Genomic DNA, 22,917 nt, shown 5'->3' on the forward strand with positions numbered 1-22,917 from the left:
TGTATTTGGCCTAACAATTTTAATTTAGCTCTGAACAAGGAAGTGCTGCAGAGGATACAGAGTTACCTATGTTTTTTGGAGGAGCTCTGAAAATGCTCATGGTTAATGATACCTCCTGCCACTGCCAGGACCTCCAAAGCAAGGAGAGAAGTCATCTCGGAGGCTGCATCAACAAAAGAGGCAGCACAGCAGGGAAGAACACTATTTGTAAGCTACAAAACACTGACCTCAGAGCGAGAAAAAGCCCTGGGTAAAGTACTTTTTCCATTATTCCTGTAAGGTAAAGAGGTTAACTTGCCACTGCCAAATAGAAGATTCACTGAGTGAAAACCACTTCCCGTAACCCAAATATTAATTTTGATTACTCTTTGACATTGGTTCTCATTTTCATTTTATAGAAAGGCATATTTGGCAACTCTCTTTGGTGTTACAGAAGAACTTATTTTGAAACTATTTCCACTCATTCAGTACTTTTTTCCTGCACTGAGCAAACATTGACCTAACAGTCATTCACTAGTACATTAAACTTGGTATTCAATATTCACATGCATTATAAATCAATTGTACTTGAAAGCAGGAAAGAACAGATGTGGACTTTAAAAATTAACCTTCAGTTTAGGCTACTACATGCCCATAGTGAAGCAAAGTTTTCTCTAGGTGTGGCATACTACATCTTTTCAAGACTGATTGGCACTTGGATCTGGGCATTTTATATTCAGTTTCTTTGTCACAAGCTTGAGAATCCAAGCTTAAGAACTCCTACAGTCTTTCATTTAATCAGACCGAGCTGTACTGGAAATTCTTCTGAAACTTCAGACTCCCTATGCAAAATACCAGAAATTATCAATATCACAACAGCATATTAGTTTTCACTGTAAATAATTCCATCAGAAAATCCCAAACATAATCACCACCTACTGAGTACACTTTGTTTACAAAGACCACCCTACATGTTGAAATATACATTCTTCATAAGCACAGACACCCAGATTCAACATAGATATTTAAATGAGAATCACTGCAAAAAACCCAATTATTCAAGAGAATTTAATTTACAACCTAGCTTTTGCATCTTCATACTGCTGATTTCCTACTCAATCCTACTTTGCTTATGGTGGCAAAATATTCAGCAAAACTAAGTGTTGTAACATACAATTAAACATCCTTTACATTTTTTTTTCCACACAAATACTATGAATGATTGACAAGACAAGAACTCAGCACCACTACAGCTGAAAACCTGACAACAGCTACCTTGACATATTGAGCTAGGATTTACCAATAAAATGGGTGTATGTGTGGATAGACAGATAGATAGACAGACAGACATGACTGGCTAATATGTTTAACCTTCCAGAATGAAATTATAACTGCCAAACCCAACAAAGTGCAATGTTTAAAAGAATAACAAAAAAAAAGAAAGTTAAGATGCCTTAAACATGAACTGTGACCTTGATGCCCAAGTGTACAAATACTGATGCAACTCTCATCTACTGACAGATCTTCAAAAAAGCAACAATAACTGACAGATATGAGCATTTAAGTATATGAGTGTAATATTTATGTGGAGAAAACTAATAAAAAAATGCACTAGTGAAAGTAATGCAGGATGAGAAATGAAACACAACATTTGGAAGACAGAACAAACAGCACGTATTGATTCCTCCCATTCTACCTGACTACGGCATAAAGGAAGAGTGAGACCTACAAAAATGGATTCTCTCTTCCTCTTAACTGTGCAGGACAGTATTAAGTAGTGGCTGACTGAGAAGCATACTGAAGGCCACAGGAACAAGGAAAAATATGGAAATAATCAGAAGGAAATTTCAGTCCACATATGAACCTGCAATGGTTTAATTTCTTTCATGTCATTGTACCTTCCAAAGTTAACTTTACCAAAATAGGTCTTTATGAGTTCATTCAGCCAAAATACACAATAAACTGGTTTTGGTGTCTAAGAAAGGTTTACTTGATGGTGAGTATGGTAACAGAAAACCCTAGGGAGTACCAACATTTCTAAGTTAGGTAACATGATGAAGGTTTTCAAGTCTATCACAGCTGACTGGGAGACACTCACAAACCCTAACTTAGCTAAGAAGTGCCAGCATTCCTTGAAAGACAAACATTTCTTGATGGGGTGAGTCAAACCAAAAATTTAACTCTGGTGCTTCAATCAGCTAGAGCTCTCCTGATAAAATCGCTGTTTCCATCAGCTATACACAAAGCTTTGGGAAACAGTCTTCCTGGACAAAGCCAGACTTCCTACAGCCACCAGTATATTTTGCAAATAATATCAAACGTATCAAGCAGGAAAAATATTTCTGCATTTCTAACTTTCACTAATCAGTACTTTCTGCAGAAATGCCCTGAATGCCAGCTGCGGTGGTCAGTGATTCCAGGAAGTCAAACAGATTTCTGCAGTGAGCATAGGAAAGGACACTGCTGCCATATCATAGCTAACTTCACAGCCATTCTGACAACAATTATAAAAATCACATCTCTCTACTGCAAAAATATTTTTTACAAAGTGTTATAGCAGGCTGAAAATAGAATAAAATTTAGTGAAAGCCAATGTGTTTTAACATTTAATCCAGCAATTGCAGGAGAAGGACTTTACGATCCCACACCCCTTAGAGATTATGCAACTTGGCAAAACTTAAAAGATTGCAGTAGAATCTCAGCTTTGGCCAGACCTTCTGCTTATCACTTTCAGTGTCCAGCTGCCTGCTGTTTTCAGAGAAAGGTACCTCATTAGCCACTGTCAAGTAAATAGACACTATCATTTTTCTGGCTCAGAAAATAAAAATTAATTAACATTTGAAACAAGTTGCTTAAAAGCTACTCATAGTCACTCATAGCACGTTCAATTATAAAAAAAATTACGATTATAAGGTCACCATTCTGTTAAGACAAAACATAAATTGGCAACAACAACTCCATCAACAACAGGCTGGAACAAATGCCTACCTCTATGTTCAAATCGGTCACCTGCCTAGGAAGGCAGATGCATGCAACACCTGGAGTTACAAGATGTGTTACCAAACTAAGCTATCTCAAGCTGATAAAGAAATAGAACTATCAGAAATCCAATGTTATCAGACATTTTAAACAAAAAGCACGTCATCTTGAAAGTGCTCTGGATCATATTCTTGGGCCTTAAAATGTCTAGAGATCTACACTGAGCGGGCTGCAACAGAACAAAGCCTGGTCTAGCCAGTCTTATTATTTCTGTAATAATCCAGGAAAACTGTAACCATGTCCACTCAAGCATTTATCACCAACAAACAACTCTGACAGAACTAAAATATAATCATTCCTCCCGCAGGCTAATGAGAGAATGGCTGGAGCTAAATGGTATCCCATAATAATTTTACGTGTATGGAGTGTTCCATTTCATTTAGTGATATTATAAAAGTGATGCATTGGCCATAACATTTACTGTTTACAATCTGCAGCAAGCTATACCCTTCTCAAGGGAGATTAAGTAATCAAGAAAATGTTATTCACGCTATGTATTTGAGAAAAATAGATCACTGTGCCAATTACAGACTCTTTCCAATAGTAAGAAGGATGGATGTAGCCTAGAAAGGAGACAGGAAAAAGAAAAGACAGGAGGTTTGTTTGTTTCTCAAGTGAAAAGGACGTCATACAATCACACATTGAAAAAGTCTTGCTTTAGTCCAGCAAAGCCTGAAGAGAAAAAAACTAAGAAATGCTAGTTTTGAGTAGCTGCTGAAGACACTTCATTACAGCATATCTTAAAGCTCTGAAAAACCATACAGTGACTCACAGGACTACAAACAGAAAGATCCAGAAGTAGTCAGACTGCAATTTTGTTTCCAGAGTATCCATTAAAGGCAAATATTTTTTTCATGATAGCATTTCTTTAAAGTATTCTTTGTTAATATTGCTTATACACCATTTTCCACCGAAAGATCACAGTGACCAACACAGGCTGCAACGAATGAAGTGCAACATCTCCAGAAAACAGATGCTACATTATTCATTTCACAGATAAGTAAATGCAAGTATGAAAAATTAAGTGACTTGCTCTAGTCAGAGAGCCAAAAGCACAGCTGTGAATCTAATACAGATACCCTAGCTTCCAATGATCCATTAACCACTAGACATTAGCCTTTCTTAAACGAAATGTAACCTTTTCCTCACATATTGCCCTCCTTCTAACAAGTCTGGCAAAGCTAGTACAGGGGCTGTTCACTTCAGGTGGATGACTTTAAGGAAACCAAAGTCTTAGTAATAAAACAAAAACTAATAAAATATAAACTCAACTTTACCGCACGGATTAATTCCCAAATCCGTCACTGCAGGGCTCAGTTACCCATCTCTGCCCTCCCTCGAGGAGGGTCACCAAGAGCTCTCAGATTTAAAGCCGATGGCCAGGCACAAGCTTGGTAGGAGGTATTAGGGTCACACATCATCCCAGAAGAACTCCTGCTGCAATCCTGATTCACACCAGGAGCTGCCAGTGCTGCATCCAAACAAGAGGAAGAAATGGATGGGATCATCAGGGAAACCTATGCTGGCTCAACAGCTGTTTCTCCACATGTCCTGTCTCACATGCACAGATACCTTTCAGCTGCCTTCTCCACGGCTCTTCAATGCACAGGCATTGCATTGCAACAGCATAGTGAGCCAAAGCTTGGCAAAATGTTAAAAACACTCATCAACACTCTGGTTACACTAAAGGCTTTCAGTGTGGCGGCAATTATGTCCCATGCTGTCTCAGCTCAGAATTTATTCCATGCAGACAAGCACTGGTAGAGAACCCTGCGCTTTAAGAAACCCCCAATGTTCCCAGGAAGACTTCAAAAGCTACCAGAGCCTTTAGGCAGGAAGGGAGGGCAGACACAGAACCACTCATGACAAAATGCCACCAGTCAATGAAGGTTTAAGAAAATTGTTTAGACCTGACAGCAAGCAATCAATTTGATTGTCATCACTTATAACCTCAAAAATAAATGAGTAGCAACTTGAGAAACTGCACATGCAACTAATCAATTTTACAGCACATATTTTTCAGTTGTTTCCACAAATACAAGAATCTCCTTAAATGTGGGATTACTTCTCATATATACATATAGCATTTATTCACTCAGAGTCTCGAAGATCAGAGTTACAGAACATATCAATCACTTAGGTATTTCAAAAAAAAAAATCACAAAGTAAAATATTTTAGATATCCATGATTTAAAACATTAGTCTGAACACACAACAGGAAATCTTTGTAACTTTTTAAGAATGAGTAATGCAACAGATTTAATAGTATTCCAAAGAAATCCTAGTATTGACAAATCACAACCTGTTTCCTAAAATGCTATGCTAAGTCAGGCATAGATCTCAGACCCAAAACCAAAATCACTCACATTTACACTGAAACATACAACACTTAAATTTCAGAAATAAATTATCAAGATTGTTGAGAAAGAACATGGTCAAATTTCACCTTAAATTGTACCTTGCTCACCATAAAACAAGGTGAGCAAGGTACAATTTGTGCATTACTGTGGGTGTACTAAAACTTGTCAGCAGGTATTAACTCTTCTTATAACACAAAGGTCAAGGCCATCGGAAATATGTCTGCAACAAAGCCCTTGGAAGTACCATGAAACCAAGTAAGAAGAGCCAAAGTAAGGTTTCAGTTTTATGTGAATAAATACTTTTTCTTTCCAACACATCAGTTTAGTAGTGTACTCTGAAACATATACAAATTTTTAAAATTGAATGTATTTAATCCTGCTGAGCCTGGGCATGACTATATTCCTACTGGTGTTCCACAAGCCACAGGCTTACAGAATTAAGTCTGAAGCAGCCCACTTAAAATAATAAAAAACCCCAACAAATCCTTACATCACAGCTCCACCACAAAATTTCCAACCATGCCCCAAAACACTGCATTTAAATTTAACTCACAAACAAACCCGCATCTACCACACACTGAACAGGCACAGTTCCACTTTAGCACTGCAGGTCTCTGTCACACTTCTGCAATGGCAGTGCAAACTTAAGAGCCCAAATTATGCTTCGCTCTTCCTATTCCACCCATTCCATCAACTAACCTTACAATGATAGAAGAGCATTTTCTTCTCATCCCTCCTCTTTATCATAATATCACAGTCTTCAGTTATAAAAAGTTCAACAAAATCCCCTCCACCACCATTTTCTAAAGTCAGGTATTTTCCCTTTTTATTAACAATTTCATCTATTTCTTCCAGAAAAGTCTACTTAAGGTCAATGTCTAAATCTCCCTTCCTGAAAATCATGTTTCTTTAAAAAAGCTGTTTGCCCCCTGTACTCATTTTGTTCACTCAAGACAACCAGATTTAGAGATGGAGAGCTAGAAAAACAAACCTTGTTTTTATATAATTATAACACTACAGATTTGCCAAGGACCACTAAAGAGCTACAATTTCCGTTCCTTAAAAGAAAAGCTGAACATCCCCTTCAAACAGATGCTCATTTTTATCTTACACCTGTTAAAAAATACTGTGCATACCAAACTTGTCTTTATTAATGTTGCTATAGCTGCAGTTATAGCAAACACAGATCTAGCAAACAAAAACCACTAAAAGCCTCAAAACCAAACAAAAACCACAAGCAAAACATTCAAATCCACAATCAAAAGGCTTCAGAAAATTGCACTTTTATTTTTTCCTCCATTTTAGTAAGTGTCTGGAGTTTGATTTTATAAAAAACCCACTGCCAATCACTTCTTGTTTTCCAGTCAAAGAAACCTCTGCTGAACAATCCCAATTTCTCCTTATTGGCAGGAATGCAAGACTTCCATAAGAATGAAAAAGTGGATAAACAGCTTAGCAATAATTCTCAACAATACACAAAATCTGGCAGCTCCGAGCTGGATATTCCAAACCACTTGGTAACAAAATACACAGTTCCGAGCAGTGTCGTTTCGAGCTTTTAAACTGAGTAGCCTCTCTGCCTTTTTCCTTGTTTTCCTTACAATATAGTTCTTGATTATAAAAGAATACATAATTGTTAGCGAGGCAGCCGCACTTTCCAAGGGATTTTTTTTTTTAATTTTCCCCGCACCGCACGGGGAAAGCGCCGCACGTGGCGTCACAAGGAAGCAACTTCGGCATGACAGCGGATCAGCGCAGGGAAAACCTGTTGCGGCGAGGCAACGAGGATCCCGGAGCACAGGGGAAACCTCCCGCCCCCAGGGCAGCCTTTCCCTCAGGGTACGAAGCCCAGAGCTTCCCAGAGCCCTGCCAAGGCTCCCGCGGGCAGCCGCAGCCCCGCCGTGCCCCCGCTCCCCGCAGCGCTCACCGGGCGGTGTCGAGCAGCGGGTGCTTGGTGCCCACCAGCTTGCGGACCTGCATGGCGATGTTGCTGAGCTCGTCGCTCAGCAGGCACCGCAGGCTCATGAAGGACGTCGGGTACCCCACGATCTTCTCGGCCTCCGACACCACCTGGCTCCAGGGCGGGCCGCCCGAGGACAGGCACCGGAGCCCGCCGGCGCCGCGGACCCCGCGCCGCAGCAGGGTGCCCCACATGCCGCCTCCCCAGGGACGCTCCTCTCTCCTCTACGAGCCCCGGCGGGGCCCCACACGCCGAGCGCTCGCGGACGAGTCCCGCTGCCGGAGATGCGCCCCGGCTGTGCCCCGGCCGGCCCTGCCCGTGCCCCGCGTCCCTCCCGGCGGCGGCGGCCGGAGCGGGCTCATTGTGCCCTGGGGGCGGCCATCTTGGGCGTCGCAAAACACGGCGCGCCGTAAAGCGCGGGCGGCGAGGCGGGGGCGGCGGACGGGTGCCCGGTGCGGGCGGGCGGCGAGCAGTGCCCGCTGTCCTCCGCCCTCCGCTCTCAGCACTCGCGGGGTGAAGCGCCGCCGCTTCTTCCCCTACTCTGTACTCGTTGCCTTCCAGAGCCATAGCGGAGGGTCCCGCTGGAGGGAGAACGCTCCTCGCGCCTGGTCCCGGCTGGCTGGGGGTGCCCCACAGAGCGGGATGTGCTCTGCCTGCGGCCGGGGGTGCTGCAGGAAACAGCGGGGAAGAGAGGTCAGGGTCCCAGCTAAAGTGTTCGGCCTGTAGTCTTTAGCCACACAGTCATGATTTCTGTGCGTTTTTTTCGCTGTTAGTGTGGTCAGGCATTGGAACAGGTTGCCCAGGGAGGTGGTGGAATCCCCACCAGGCGCCTGGATCTGGCGCTGGGTGATGTGGCGCTGGTCCGAGGCTCGGACTGACGGCTGATGCTCTGATCTTGTCGGGCTTTTGCAGCCCTGATGATCCTATCCATCTGTAATTGCAGTGCACGGGCATTCCTTTTTGCCTTCTCCCGGAGCTGTCTGGGGCATGGCATCAACCCTTATTTGCTGCATGCTCTGCCGTGCACTGCAGCTGTGTTGCACGGTGCTCTGCTGTGAGGGGGTTCGGAGCTGCCTCCTGAGCTGAGGAGGTACCTACAAGCAAGCGGTAAACAAAAGACACAGCTAATTTTGAGCGCCCCAGTGAAGACTTCAGGGTCCCGCAATTCTACAGTGTGGTCTGCTGTGTATCGTGTAGTCTTTCCTTAGTTCTGAGCACAGCCATCACCGATGCCTCTTTGCAGGTACCTGCCCCCAAAACTTTTGTGAATTCAGAGAATAGACTTAACAGAGGAGAAAAACACTGGCCATCTTCAGAAACTGGGTTTAAGTGACTTCCGCAAACCCACAGATACTTCAGCAAGATTATGAGCTGTTCTGTTTTTACAATCACTGACATTCATTCCTTCTATATTTTCGAGGCTTTGTTGCAACAAAACAGGCAAAGTTTTGAGGAGAAGTCTGTCCTATTGACTACATTCATGTTGAAAATGAGGATGTTACATTTTTTACCTTTGCAAATACAAGATACAGGTCTCTTTACTTTGTTTGGATTATTCCACATAATTTAAAGAGGGTTACATTGAAGGATACTGTAAAAAAAGATGCAAATAGAAAACAACCCCATCACAAAGAAAGATGTCCAGGAAAGCACAATATAACTCGTGCAGTTGCAAGGGAGAAGCTGCTAAAAAGGAGCACCCTTACCTGTTTTTCAATAACAACAACATGTTTGTTGTCTTGACACCTGAGACAACTCCAGCACTCTAGAAGGTACTGTCCTAAGGAAGGGCTTTGACTGTGGAGTCAACAACACCTGGACATGCCTGTGGCATCTCATAAGTGGCCTCTCCCAATGAACAGGGGAAAAACTAGAATAGAGAAAACCTGTGAGAACTGGAAAGGTAACTTAAGAGTTAAGTTTCTGGTGTCAAATCCTTGCTTTCTGTTCTGCCTGTCTCAGAGAATAAAGCTTTGCTTTGAAGGAGCTGCCACTGAGAGAGTTTAGTGAGCTGGTGTCACAGAACAAACTGTTGCTAAATAGGGAGTTTCAGCTCATAAACACAGTTTAGAAATGACAGAATGCAGTGGCATGTTTCTGTGCAGAAACCCTAAGTTAATGAAAATTGCCGGAGGGATGCACTTAAGAGGAGCTACCAAGGCACCTCATCCTGTAACGGTGACAAGTTCCTTGATTCATTTCCTGAGCCATATCCATTCTTGCACTTAATGTGGTTAGTGTTCTGTGAAAAACTTAACATGATTATACAATTAAAGTCTGCCTAAAATAATACAGATAAACTGGGGAGAATTAGGTTTCTATGGGCAGTAAACCTACCATTTCCTAACTCATGAGACTTTAACTTTCTTTAGATGCTGTTTTTATGTTATTCTAAAAAACTGAATGCCTAAGTCCAAGACAAGATCTACAACACTGCACACTATTGCTAGGGCTTCCTCAAGATTCACCAGCAATAAGTGATATTCTCTAAAAGCAGCAATCACTAGAGGAATAAAGCAAATATTTTGTCAGTCATTTTCCAGCTTTTTAAAAAATACTTTTCCTTGACCACAGAGACTCTTTGAGAAGGTTGTACTGTAATACCTAAGGACTTTCTGTCTCTCACTCTCAGTCCAATGCCTTCATCCCTTTCCTTTCTCTTAGCAACCTAAGGGTCTTACTTCAGTAGTTCGTTTTTCACTTCTGGTCCAAGTTCATCGTTTCTTTCTCCCAGTCTCGTCACTTCTTTGCTTCAGTCCCACACACCATCCCTACAGGCTACTGTTCTTTCAGTCTTGTCACAGCCTCCTCATTTCACCCTCCAATATCCCTCTTGTCTGCATAGCCTGTATCCTAATCATAGGCTCTTCTTATCATATGTGTTTATGGGTGAGACCCTCCAAATCCTTGGCAAATCTTTTGCCAGATTTCAGGTTTAGAGCATGGAGAGTTTCTCAGTCATGCAACCCAATGATTTTTTTTTAACACAAGGAGAATGTATTTTTTTTTTGCTAACCTGATTTTTCAAACAGAGTGAACTATTTTAAAAGTCAGCTTCAGGCTGGCACACCAATCACAGGAAAAAATCATTACAAATTAGCTGATATTTGACAGTTAGAGGCATCAAAAGTCAGGGTCCTATAATAGGCAATGATGGACTAACTTACCCATAGGCATTGCTGTTTGCACTGCCTGTATATGAAACAGAGCTTCTCAGTTTTCCTCTCAAAAACAAAACAAAACAAAACCACAAACAAACAAACAAAAAAAACCCCATCAGAAGCTAAAGTATGATGTACTTACCACATCATAAGTTGTGGACAAAACCATATGCTTTTTTTTTTTCTTTGCCCATTTCCCCACAGGATTGGAGAGAAAACCCACCACTATTTAAAGAGCTTCAGTGACTGTACAATAGACATGTCTATTTCTTTAGAGTCTTAAGCAAAGAAGGAAACTGAAACTCTTTTTTTTTTTTTTCTTTTCTGTATCAACTGACTTTTAAAAGCCTCCCTAGGAGGAGAAAGAAGCCACTGGACGGGGCCAATATCAAAGTTGAAGAACAAAGATGACAGGTCAAGAGACACTTCTGTTTTTACATCAGCATGCTCTGGACTAATGTACCAGAGAATACATCAAAGCCACTACTAATGCCAACTCTGGATCTCTTTTCTAGCACATGAAAAAAGGAAATATTTTCCTGACTGCTATCTAAAGTAAAACAATTGCAAAGCACTTTTGTTTGATTGGGAGCATTTGAACTTTTGATTTTTCATCATTACCCTGGCCTTATTCAAAATAAATGATGTCTATAGGAGAATGAGACTAGTGATGTTAATATAGTAGTAATTATAATCTGTCTACATGACCAAATCTTCTAGATGTTGCCTAATTTTTAAATATGTTAAATCCCAGATGCACTCTAAGACTGTTTACAAAAATAAAAGTAAAGAAAAGTATGTCTGTTCCTTCCAAAGCAGCCATATAGTTGTTGTACCCACACACACCTATTCTCCCCCTTTTCCCTCCTCCCAAGAACTGATTTACTTCATGGCATCCTGGGAAAGCAGAGAGTTATGATCATTTCCATTTTGGAAATCAGGAGGTTTAATGGAGAGGTTGTGTGATTTGTCCAAGGCTTTGCAAAAGCCCTAAGGCAAACTGAGAAAAGAATCCACTTCTCTTGACCTCCTTGCCTGTCTTGTCTGCAAGGCTGCTGTCTCCCTGGCACTGACAGAACTACTGACAATGGCGAAGGCTGTATTGATCCTACAGTTAGACACAGAAAAAACCATCATTTAGCATCAGTTGGTTTCAGTAGGAGTCACGTCCCTTGGACAGAATTTGACACTTAGAAGTATTAACTTTTAAGCCTAATTGTACCTACTGTGATACCAATATCAGAACATGATAGGTTGCTGGTTAATAAATGATAACAAGTGCAAAAGATTTTTTCAAAACAAATAAATATAGCCGTGATACATGGGGCTCGTTTGACAGAGAAGGTGGCTCAGGGATCTCATTGGGTTTTGGCACAGATGGGAAGCCAAAGATCCCTCTGGGCCTCAGCACCGCGGCACAGGCAGTGGGACAAACCCCCCCTGTGCCACATGCCCTCAGAACGCAGCTGCCCTCACTGGCGCATCAGCCAGCACTGCCAAAAAAGCACAATCAGTGGAAATCCATTTCAGCAAGCTGAGTACAAACAGAAGTAGACGAGTGTGCTGCTGATAACGCGCCCCCTTCGCAGAGTCACTGTCTGTTCACCTCCCCACCCAATTTCCATTGTAAGAGCCTCTCAGGCCACCTCCTCTGATGGGCAGTGCTCTGCTCAGGGGAATGTGGACGGAGACTCAGAACAGCAACGTTCTGGAGCCGAGTAATCTACGGTAGAAGGAGGAGGAAGATAAGCGCATTGTTAGTTTCTGCTCATACGCAATCAAAGCAGACAAAACATCCATCATCCTGTACAACATTAGTCTTTAAATATTCAGCTTTATCAGTTCCCCCATTCCTAATCCATCATTAGCCACTCCATGAAGTCTCAGCTGATTAGCCCCACCTCTGCAGCTCAGCAAACCATTAACTATTTATTATTTGTATTTAATGGAACATCACTAGCAGTAGAAAACTCCAACCAGACACATTTCAAAACCAGAACAAAGGAGATAGTCCCCTGTCTGAGGAATTCATGATTTGGACAAGAGTGAAATGTAGCAAAGAGGAAGTGACAGCCATGCTGAACAAAGGCTTGCCCATATACCCTCTATTAAATTCCCCACCCCACAAATTTCTAGATTTTCTATGGATTTTTTTCAATGAGTTCCACCTCAGTATCCCTTAAAATCAGAGAGGATGATGTGATTTGGGAGGCTTCTGCAGGGAAAAAAATAATAAAGGATTTTTTATGTTAGGTGAAAAATGGTTTGAAAAACTCTACTTAAATAATGAAACAGTTATCAGGTAGTGATAGAAACCAGGGATTATAGTCAGAGTATGGCCAGAAAACTGGAAACTGGCAGACATACAAAATATGCTCACTATATGTGGACTTAAATAAATGGAAACATTTCTCAGTTAAAATGCTTACTTCTAGGGGATTAAATATATGTAATTTATGAATATATGTTATTTATAATTTGCTGCTTGCTATTCACATGCATAATCAAAACATAGATACAATTCTATTTTTTTTTCTCCTGGTAATCCCAGGTTTGGACACCTTTTTTCTGTCTTTCTTTTTACTGCTTAGACTGGAAGTTAAGGCTGGCTGCACATTTCCTCTGAAGTAATCTTTGTAGAAATCACCAGTGTCTTTGTTACCTCCACCTGGGTTTCTGTACCTTTCTGTTTATGAGTCCCCTTTGAAACATGCCTGAAAGATGCAGTTCCCAAGAAAGCCACTACCCACTCCCTGAGCAGAGCTGCACAGCACGAGCACTCAGCACCGGACTCAGCACTGCTTGCTGTTTACTGATCAACTTTAAAGCCCAGAGTACTGAAGGAAACAGTTTTCTACGGGACTTCTCTACCTCTGTGCCCACTCACTGCCTTGCTGCCAGGTGGAGAGTAATGCCAGGCTGGGAACCAAGCTCGATATATGAAAGTGAACGTGGATGGTACAGAAAATGTTTTTTCAATTTGACTTGGAAAACCCAAGTTAAAGCTATTTGAATCCATCCTTGTAATTCTGTGTCTGAACAAAATAATGTATTTTAAGTAGCACTGACTAAATGGCTTTGAGGAAATTAAAAGGTATCCATCTATAATATACTCTGCTACCTATACACTTTACCCCAGTCTAGGTAAACGCTTCTGTTAAAAATAGGTGTTTTCCAGTACTATTCCCTCCGCTTTTGAATATATCCTGATGTCAGTCTGTTGGAGACAAAGAGTGATGACTCTCAGGGTACAAGGGTTGATGCATTTATGTTTACCTAGCACTCAACTCACTTGCATCTGTTCTCATTTTAACCCCTGTAGTTAAAATGCCTGCCTGCCTCTTCAGTCCTCGCTCTAAAACAGTTCATATTTGGACATCACATCAATCATAGGTACTGCTGCAGAAGGACAAGAGGAAGAGCAATTGACTTAGGCCAGAATGGTTAAGTAACCTATAGAAGGGAAAATATATAAGCTACTAATGCAAAATAGAATATGCAGCATTAAGTCAGATGAAAGGAACATTTAGAGTAGTACAGCCTGTCTCCCATAAGAGCCAGAATGAAGTGATTAAGGCAATAGAATGAGAAATGACGCAAATATGGAGAAATAAGCTCTGTGGTATGTCCACCCAGCTCCCACCTGACTGCACTTTGGAGACTTCTTGAGCCAGATGCTCTGTCAAGTCTATCATGTTTAATAAATGGAAATGGAGCGATTTCTCAGATCTTCCAAGTCTGGCTTTTCCAAGCTCTTCTTTGAATCTGTTTGGACCTTTTCCCCTCCAAACATCCTGTGGAGACTATGTTCCCCAGCTTTTTTATGTGTTATGTGGAAGAACCCCACTTTCATTTAATTTATTTAAAGCTTCCTATCTGCATTCAGAACCAATGAGGCATGCCCAAATTAGTCTAAAATGATCTTGAACAACATCTCCATCCATTTCTGTTTTATTAATTCCCCTCATCTTCCTTCTTTCTTCTCTAATGTCCTCTTTCTTTTGTCCTAATTTCTGGAGGGTGTTACAAGCTATAAAGGCATCTAATTTACAAATGCATGCCTATCACATACCAAAATTCAAATGACGGAAAGCACAGCAATCCTTCAGAGACAGAGTCTTCTGCAATTATGTCACTTAATTTTAAGTTTAGTCTTAAACTTTGGCACCTCAGTTACTTTCTGAGCTTTTGAGTGGCAGTGACCTGATTTTCAAAGGTGCTTAGCACCCACCAGCTCTCCGAGGGAGCTGCAGGCACTCCACAAGCACAAGAGAACACTTTTATGCAAAGCATCTGCCTGACTCTGGGCACTCAAGTATTAACTTGTTACTCTAGATTCAGCTTCACAGTGTAGTGACACAGGAAATCGTCAGCCCTGGAGTGAAATTAAGAGCCTTAGGACTGGCAGTGCAACCCTTACTTATGGTGATTTAAGGTAAGTAGTACTCTTTAATTAAATATTGTTAAATGCAAATCTTCCCATTTTTTTTTCAGAATCAGTGGCAAATGCTATAGAGGAGAATCATCCTACAGGTTTCACGTACTATAAATGAACAGATTTGCTATATCAGGAGTCCTGCTGGAACATCTGATTTTCAGCTTTGTATCTGTTTCCACAGTAAAACACCAAAACTTCAACTTACATTTTCACCTGCACAATCATCTAATAGATACACTTTCCATTTACCCTATAATTTTTTCTCTTTCTCTGTTCCTCTCTTGGAACTTGTTCAGACCTATTCTCTAGCCAAGAGTGGGTGGGTTTTTTCCCTTCAGTGTACTCCTCTTTGCATTTCTTTTTGCTTTCTCGCCACCTTTCTATGTGTCAGCCTTGTTCCACTTCTTCTCCCTGGTGGCATTCAGAACTCCTGCTACTTTTGTACACTCTCACCATTTTAAGCTGCTTTCCCACATGCTGCCTTTCACAGAACACCTTCCATCCACTGATTTCCAAATCACAGATGCTTGTTCGCTTTCCGTGATGGCAACAACAGCTCTAAAAGAAACATATCGTTTCCCCTCCTGCAATTCATGCACAAATGCCTGGCATGTGCTGCCTGGAGAAAGCCTTTCAACTTTGAATTTCCTTGCTTTTGTGGAATCTGTGAAAAAGTCTGATAAATTACAGCTTTGGCAGTTATTTCAAATAACTTCAAATCTGCAGCCAGCTGAGGCAAAATCTGTCAGTGGTGCCATCCCCGTGTTCTTTCAAAGGTTGTTGGTGTTTCATGAGGGAGCTCAAAGTCAAGCTGGTTCAAAGGGAGGCTCACATTTCATTTTTTTCCAAGAAGGTTAGCTTACATGTTCTAATGGTGACAGGACTGTCTTACAAGACATAAGAGCTGAGTTCTAGTTGAGGCCATGAGTCTCTTCCAGTACACGTGTTTTGTCACTTTATCTCTCTCCTGATGATTTCTCATCTGTGAAATAGCTGTAATAATAACTGGTAGTTGTAATATTAGCTAACAACAGATGAGAAGACCCCAACTAATCATATGGGTGGCAAGATTTTGGAGTTGGCCTCAGACCCGGTTTTAGTCTTGGCAATTTGGGCAAAGCCAGTGAACCTCAGTTTACAGCTCCTGTCACCAGGGCTCAAGAGACACCAGCTGTGACACGCAGTGTGCCGCAGGCAACTTCTCACATTGTCGTGAGGGCCGAGAGGAAGAAATAATACAGAGCCTTGGCTTTGCAAGCCACTGCTGTCTGAGCTTGCAGGAATGGTGGTGCACCTGGGGACCTCTAGTGATACTCAGAATAAACACCATCATGGCAGGGTCTGCTGTGTGTGAGCAGGATTTCAGTACATGCTAATGAAAATAAGCATGGTGTTCCTGACCCTCTACTCCCAGAAGTTGTCCAAAGGCTTGTGGCAAGACTTTGCTGAGCCATCTGGATGAGATGGAAGTTGTATGTGACTGTCTCCCATCTACGTCCTCTGGTGATATGCAAGCAAGTGGTGAGAACACATCAATTCTGCTTTAACCAGTAGCACTGTGAAAAGAAATTGATAACCACACTTGACTTCAAGAATCTTGGATGGAGAAGGATACAAACGCTGATCTTGTTTTAAGACAAAAGATACTGCCTGTATAGAGAAGGATTCTCAGGACTGTCTTTAAGCAAAATCTACTTATGGTAAGAGACATAGATTATTATCATTAATGTTACATGATTTAATTAGGAAAAGCCACGCAGTTCATGAAAACAAAATATTTCCAGCTAATAGTATTACTAATTATCTAAAAGATCATAAATCAAAACAAATTTAATAAGATGCAAGAGAAATGGCTGACGAGAATCTCATGAATTTCAGCAAAGATATGTGAAATCCTGCACTCAGATCAGAACAATACTTGTAGTAACAAAGCTTGGGGAAGCAGCTAAGAAGCAGCTTTGCAGAGAAGGCCCTGGGGACCTCGGTATTCAGCAATCTGAACATGAGCCAGCAGTGCAGCCTTGCAGCAAAGATGGCTGGGGTGCATTAGGAAGAGCACTGCTGGCAGGTTGATGGATGTGATCCTTTCTCTCTACTCAGCTCTGGGGAGACACACATGGACTGCTGGGTCAAGATCTGAGCTCCACAATATAAGAGAGACATGGACACACTGGAACAAGGACAGTGGAAGGCCATGGAGATGATAAAGGGACTGAAGCATCCAATGTTTGAGAGGCTGAGAGATTTGGGATTGTTTAGCAAGGAGAAGAGAAGGCCCAGGGAAGATATGATCAACGTGTATAAATACCTGAATGAAGGGAGGCAAGTGGAAAAGACAGAACCACACTTTTTCAGTGATAGTTCAAAAGGCACATGGGCACAAATTGAAGTACAACAAATTCCATGTAAACATAACAGAAAGCTTTTTTTTTTTTTTGCTATGGTCAAACACTGGAAGAGGCAGCCCAGAGATGCTATGGAGCCTTCATACTTATTCAAGACATGACTGCATGACTGGACACAGAACCAACCTGCTCTGCTTTGAGCAGGGATGCTGGACTGTACAATCTCCAGAGGTCTCTTCCAATCCCAGCTATTCTTTGATGTGCTAAATACATGCCCCATTCTAGTCCTGACTATACCTCTGTTATGCATGCCCAAGATACATTTGGATTTTTTGACAGACTTTTCACTGCATCAATGTGAAGGCATTGCCATTATATATTAGGATGTGTAAAATTAATGTAAATATAACTGAGAAGATCAAGAGATTGAGTCACATGTCATGTAGGATTCTGGGGAGATGCTGGCAGGAAAACAAGTATTGCAGAAGAAGAGTAATTGTCAAATAATGACATGTCAAAGCCCAACTTTTACCAACTCTAAATCATTTAGTCTATATCAGTGTAGATACCTTGACATGTTTCTTTGGGTCCAGGAAAGAAATGAATAACCCACTGTATCTTGTATATGCAATGCAGGGGGTAATTTGGACAAAATGATGTAATGTTTTTGAAAGCATGACAAGAAAATTAAGGATGAAGAAACTCCAGAATGACTTTATGAATGAAAAGAACCTGCAATTGCTTTCCATCCCTTGACAGATGTTACTTAAACTGACATACTATATCATGCAACAAAGCTTACGGGGGAAACACAGGATTATGAGAAAATGTATAAACCACTATCATTATTGTAAAAAATTCTTTTATTCTACAGAGGAAGACAAAAAGAGGAGGGATACTTTTTAGGAAGAACTTGATGTAGAGTACCTTACTAGTGTTTTCAGGAATCAGCAAAATTAATCTATTAAAAAATAAGAGTGAAGTTAAAAAGAAGAGAGAACTTTTTGCTGTATCCCAATCCCACACAATCTTTCCCCCTCTTCTCCTGCCATTGTAACATCTGGGAGACTTGCCTATTTGTCAAACTAAATCCAAGAAGACTCTCTCCTGCCTTCTTCTGTACAGAGAAGTAAAATAATTGGAAGGGGAGGAAACAGTCATTGTTGAGAAAGGGTAGGTGAAGAAATGAATATGTCTTGGCTATAAACACTCTCAGTTCACCTCAGAGGGAAGTTTACAACTTAGGACTGTTCCAGAGAGCACAAGTTTCCACCCCTCACCAGTTTTGGTTCTGACTTTGACAGTTCCCTGCTTTTGATGTGTGTAAGAAACAGGGACACAGCACACACACAGTTAGGAGGGTGCCTCAGTACCTCAGACCTTCTCCAAAGCAGCCTTTGGAGATCAGCATTTTGGGTGTCAGCCCCAATGAAAGAAGAAACCCTCAAGAAAGTAGGGCTTAGTATATGCTCTTATCAACCTCTTGTGTGACAGCAAGTGGAGCACCATTTTGGACCAAATGAAACTTCAACCGATTCACAAAATCTCTTTCTAAAAGATTCATTTTGTTCTGAGGTACAAACCTGAACTGTAATGAAGCTGCAAGCCCATTGTTTGCCACAACCAAGTTCAAGTTTGGTATCTATGTTTTTTGCTTGTCCATAGGTTCTTTATTTTTCTTTACCTGATTTTTGGCATTGTATTCAATATGAAAGATCACAGAAGCGTCACTGGATAACCAGAGTGGATAGACAGAGTGTAGCAGTAGACATATGATAAAGATTTTTCCCCGAAGTCAATACTGGTGTCCTGGACATATTTTTACTAATTTGTTTTTTAATGCATTGCTACCTTTTAAAAAGGTTTAATATTGATTGCTTTTTAATAGCATGGGTGTTCTGTCATGCTAAAGACTTCTTGCTTACTTTTGTTGTAAGGAACATGAGAAAATAAACAAGAAACAAAAAGGCATTTTAACAGGAGACTTGGAAGTATTTAACAAAGAATCATAGAAACAAGTTAACTTTTCTTTCTGTTTATCAAATTATGTGAGGATTCAGGCCAAAAGAGAAATTGTTATTAATAATTTAGTAAGTTAAATAAAGTTTGTCCCTCCTTGCCAGAAGTTTCAAAAAGCATTAACAGTTTTACGGCACTGTATTGCCATTAATTCTTACAGATTTGACACTGATACCCTAAAGCAGCCCCCAAAAAAGAGAAATATTCATCAATATTAAAATATCTCCAAACATTTCCCGACCTTTGTATTTGGAAAGCCACCACTACTCCCATTTCAGCTGCCATACTGAGTCTGCTTTGGAAAAGCCATCTCTTGACATTTTGCAGAATATCCTCTAATTGTCTAAGGAAACTCTGGATTGAGATTAGTATCCACAGCAGAAAGGAATCTACAGACACTACTGTGTGCGAGTAATGCCGTGGGCGTTCGTCCAAGCTCAGGAACGAGTGGAATGTACCCCTTCTCCAAGGTATGGGCGAAAAAACATCACCGAAGTGGAAGTGGGGTTTGGGTGGAACTGCAGCAAGAGAGAAGCTCATATATATGTTTTCCATGTGCATGAAAATGGCTGTCTACTTATTAAAAAAAATATCGGGAGCAAATATTTTAATTATTCGCCGCATTTATTTGCTTCTGATGGCATAAATAATCTATCATCTTAGCGTGCCACACAAAAAGTCAGAGGAACTTTTTTTCTTGACTTCAAGTCAAACGTAAAAAAAAATAAATCAACGTAATGGAACTTTTCTGTGAACTCACATAATGAATTTCTTTGTTTAATTAAACACTTCAGCAAACCAAATACCTGAATTTAAATTGCTGTTTATTATGGCTTCCCCTCGGATACAGGTGAAAGACTGCATAGACATATGTTTTCCACGGTGACTGGCATTACCAAGCAACCTGATGGAGAGCTGACAACACCTTGGCAAGCAGGGAATAATACGGTAAATTATCAGCAATATTATGAGCACCCAGTTCCGAGCCTCACCTTTACTTTGGCCTGCGACGTCTGGGGCTGTTACTTGGGAAAATAAAAGAGACAACAGCCTCCCTTTTTACCTTGGGCTTTCCCCCTGCGTGTGTGGGTGGACGTGTGGGTTTATACGTGCACAACCGCACGCAGACTGGTGCCCAAACACGTTTCGGTGTCCGAGGCTCCGCGGTGCGGCTCCCGCCGCGCCGGGAAGCAGCGGGACAGGAGGGGGAGCTCTCGCCGCGGCCGCCGGGCGGGGATGCCGCTCCTCGGGCCGGGGGCGCCGCGGCTCCGGGGATGACCCCGCTTGTCCCGATTTTGCCTCTGAACACCGGCACGTTGTTTCCAGAGTGTCCCCAGAGCACCGTTCTCTTGTTGGTGTTGCCTCCTAAAACCTTTCGCTTTGAAGCCGTCGTGCTGCTTACATATTTAGCAGCTGGAAAAATCAGGCCTGCTTGTTTATCTCGTTCTCCCCAGCAGGAAAAAAAACTCGAGAAGAAATAGATCATTAATAATATTAAAGAGACTTATGCATTAATAAAGGCCAAAATTAAGAACTCGGAGCAAAGGGTTTCATTTGTGTTACCTAAAAAGCCACTCTGGTATGTGGATAGATCCTCTTTTAAAACATTTAAACACTATAAATAAGACTACAAACAATAGAATATAAATGAAACCTGGGGTGTTTTATTTTAGGCAACCCATTTGCACATGCAATTTTATGAAGGATACTTCTTTTTCAGAAGTCCAAATTACTGTGCTCGCAAAAAACCAAGTGCAAATTCAGAGCTGGAAACAAATCTGTGATAGAACAAAACAATGGAGCTTGGTAAAACATGGAGCCTTGGGTGTAGAGCATGTTGCTTGGGCAGTGGAAGGAAAAGCTCAGGTTCTTGTCATGACTTAGAGACCACCAAAAGGTGAAATCCCATAGTTTCTTCCCAGTTTTAAAAGTGACCAAAAAATCAACCAGCTTCAAACCCTTGAACCATCATCACAGAGAGAGAGTTTCTCTACTGCACTGTAGTTAGAGCACACACTCTAATAGACTGATTTTAAATCACCTTGGAAATTTCACAAGGAATTTGGTTTCATTAAACTCAGGAATAAAATCTTCACTGATTCCCACAGGATCAGGATTTCATCTTTGGCTGCAAACTGCTTACTGATACCACATACCCGGTATCTCTGTATCGTAGAATAAATTGAGCAGTTCTTTTGATCCAATCCATCACCTTTATTCACCTGTTTAAGATGTTTGGATTGCAGAATCCATATTGAGAACTACAGAACCAGGATTCTTTACCGAAAATACAGGGTTTTATACCAAAAATATGTGCTGCTGCCACAGTTCAGTAAATGTGTTTAATCTTAGGGTACCTGTAATGTAAATAGCAGATTTATTTTCTCATAACTTTTTGGAGATGTTCAGATCAATGCCATTGTATGGCTGACAAATGTGTGGCTCCCACAGATTCTGATATTCTGCCTCCCCTTTTGAATTCACGAGTTACCACTAAAACCTGAAAGCGTTCCTTTTGTTAGCCCCTCCCTCCCCCTTAGTAACAAGTGGAACAATTAGATGGTTTCCAAACCTTATTTCGGTACCTCCGATGTGTGTCAGATAACGTCTGAGCACTCTAAATGCATGAACTTCTGTGTTGACAGTTGATGGTCGTCCATATGCTGTCACTAGAAGAACAACTTCCCGAGAATATGCAGTGTAATAATATGCAACATATAAAGGTAATAACAGCTCTAGAAAAGTAGGAATCGTGACAGTTGCAGAAATAGCCTGCTGTCAGATGGTATTATTAGGACACAGAGAGGTAGAACTTTTGTATCCATTCCAGTCCTACATTAAATACCATGAAAAACATGTTATGTTTTAAGACTGGTAAGACTTAACATGGTATGTTTTAAGACTGTAGCTTTCATCTGGTGGTTGACAAGGTACTGGGGGACTGGAGGTTCTTTTTAAAGAGCTTACCAGAAGTAGCTGAGAAAACGAACCTACTGTCAGGAGAAATAAGTTCACTTCTCCACTCAAAAGCATTGAGAAAAATACTGTGAAAAACCCCAGCTGAATGCCGTTACTTTTGGTGATCAAGAAGTGAGAATCAGCATTCAGCACTGGTAGCAAGAGGGGTGGGAAGTGCTTCAATTTGCAGCCAAACCTTCAGATGCTAGTCAGGAAAACCGGAATGACAGACTTGATCCTGAAGAAAATTCATTCTGGTCTACTCACTGTAACCTGCTGTAGTCAATTCACATCACCTAGGCTTACAAACACCTTCCCCAAAGTATCTTCTAACATTAAAGGAAGTTCTGTTTATGCTGGGAGTTTGAGATTAATCTTTTTGTCAGATTGTCAACTCAAGGCTGTTAAATTTATGCAGTGCTTAATGAAACAGTGCCAGTGCTTTATTACAATACACACAGTAAGTGTTGAGAAGTAGTCCTCTGATGTTTCACTGAACAGGAACCATTTGAGGCAATACTCTGTTTAGCAGAAGTTTTAAGGTTTTCCTTAGAACTCTTCCATTGGCTCTACAGAGAAACTAGTGATATGTCTAATACAAGTACTAGTTTTGTCTTTTTTCATTAGAATGAATAAATGTATCAGCAAGGTGGTGGCT

The 22,917-nt window shown here is 41.2% G+C and overlaps 1 protein-coding gene across 2 annotated transcripts in view; it reads right to left on the reverse strand.

Annotated features, from left to right (window-relative positions):
• PDSS2 (decaprenyl diphosphate synthase subunit 2) overlaps positions 1 to 7,719 on the reverse strand; it is a 110,126-nt gene extending 102,407 nt beyond the window's left edge. The window contains exon 1 of one of the 2 annotated variants that reach the window (XM_063389743.1): positions 7,306 to 7,717. In XM_063389743.1, coding sequence (XP_063245813.1) covers positions 7,306 to 7,532 — 227 coding nt within the window. In that variant the 5' untranslated portion in view covers positions 7,533 to 7,717. Of the gene's footprint in view, positions 1 to 7,305 lie in introns of both variants that reach the window. The other variant, XM_063389744.1, reaches the window with a different exon arrangement.
• Positions 7,720 to 22,917: the final 15,198 nt, after the last annotated feature.

This window comes from Prinia subflava, chromosome 2, assembly GCF_021018805.1.
Source record: "Prinia subflava isolate CZ2003 ecotype Zambia chromosome 2, Cam_Psub_1.2, whole genome shotgun sequence".
Classification (NCBI taxonomy): domain Eukaryota; kingdom Metazoa; phylum Chordata; class Aves; order Passeriformes; family Cisticolidae; genus Prinia; species Prinia subflava.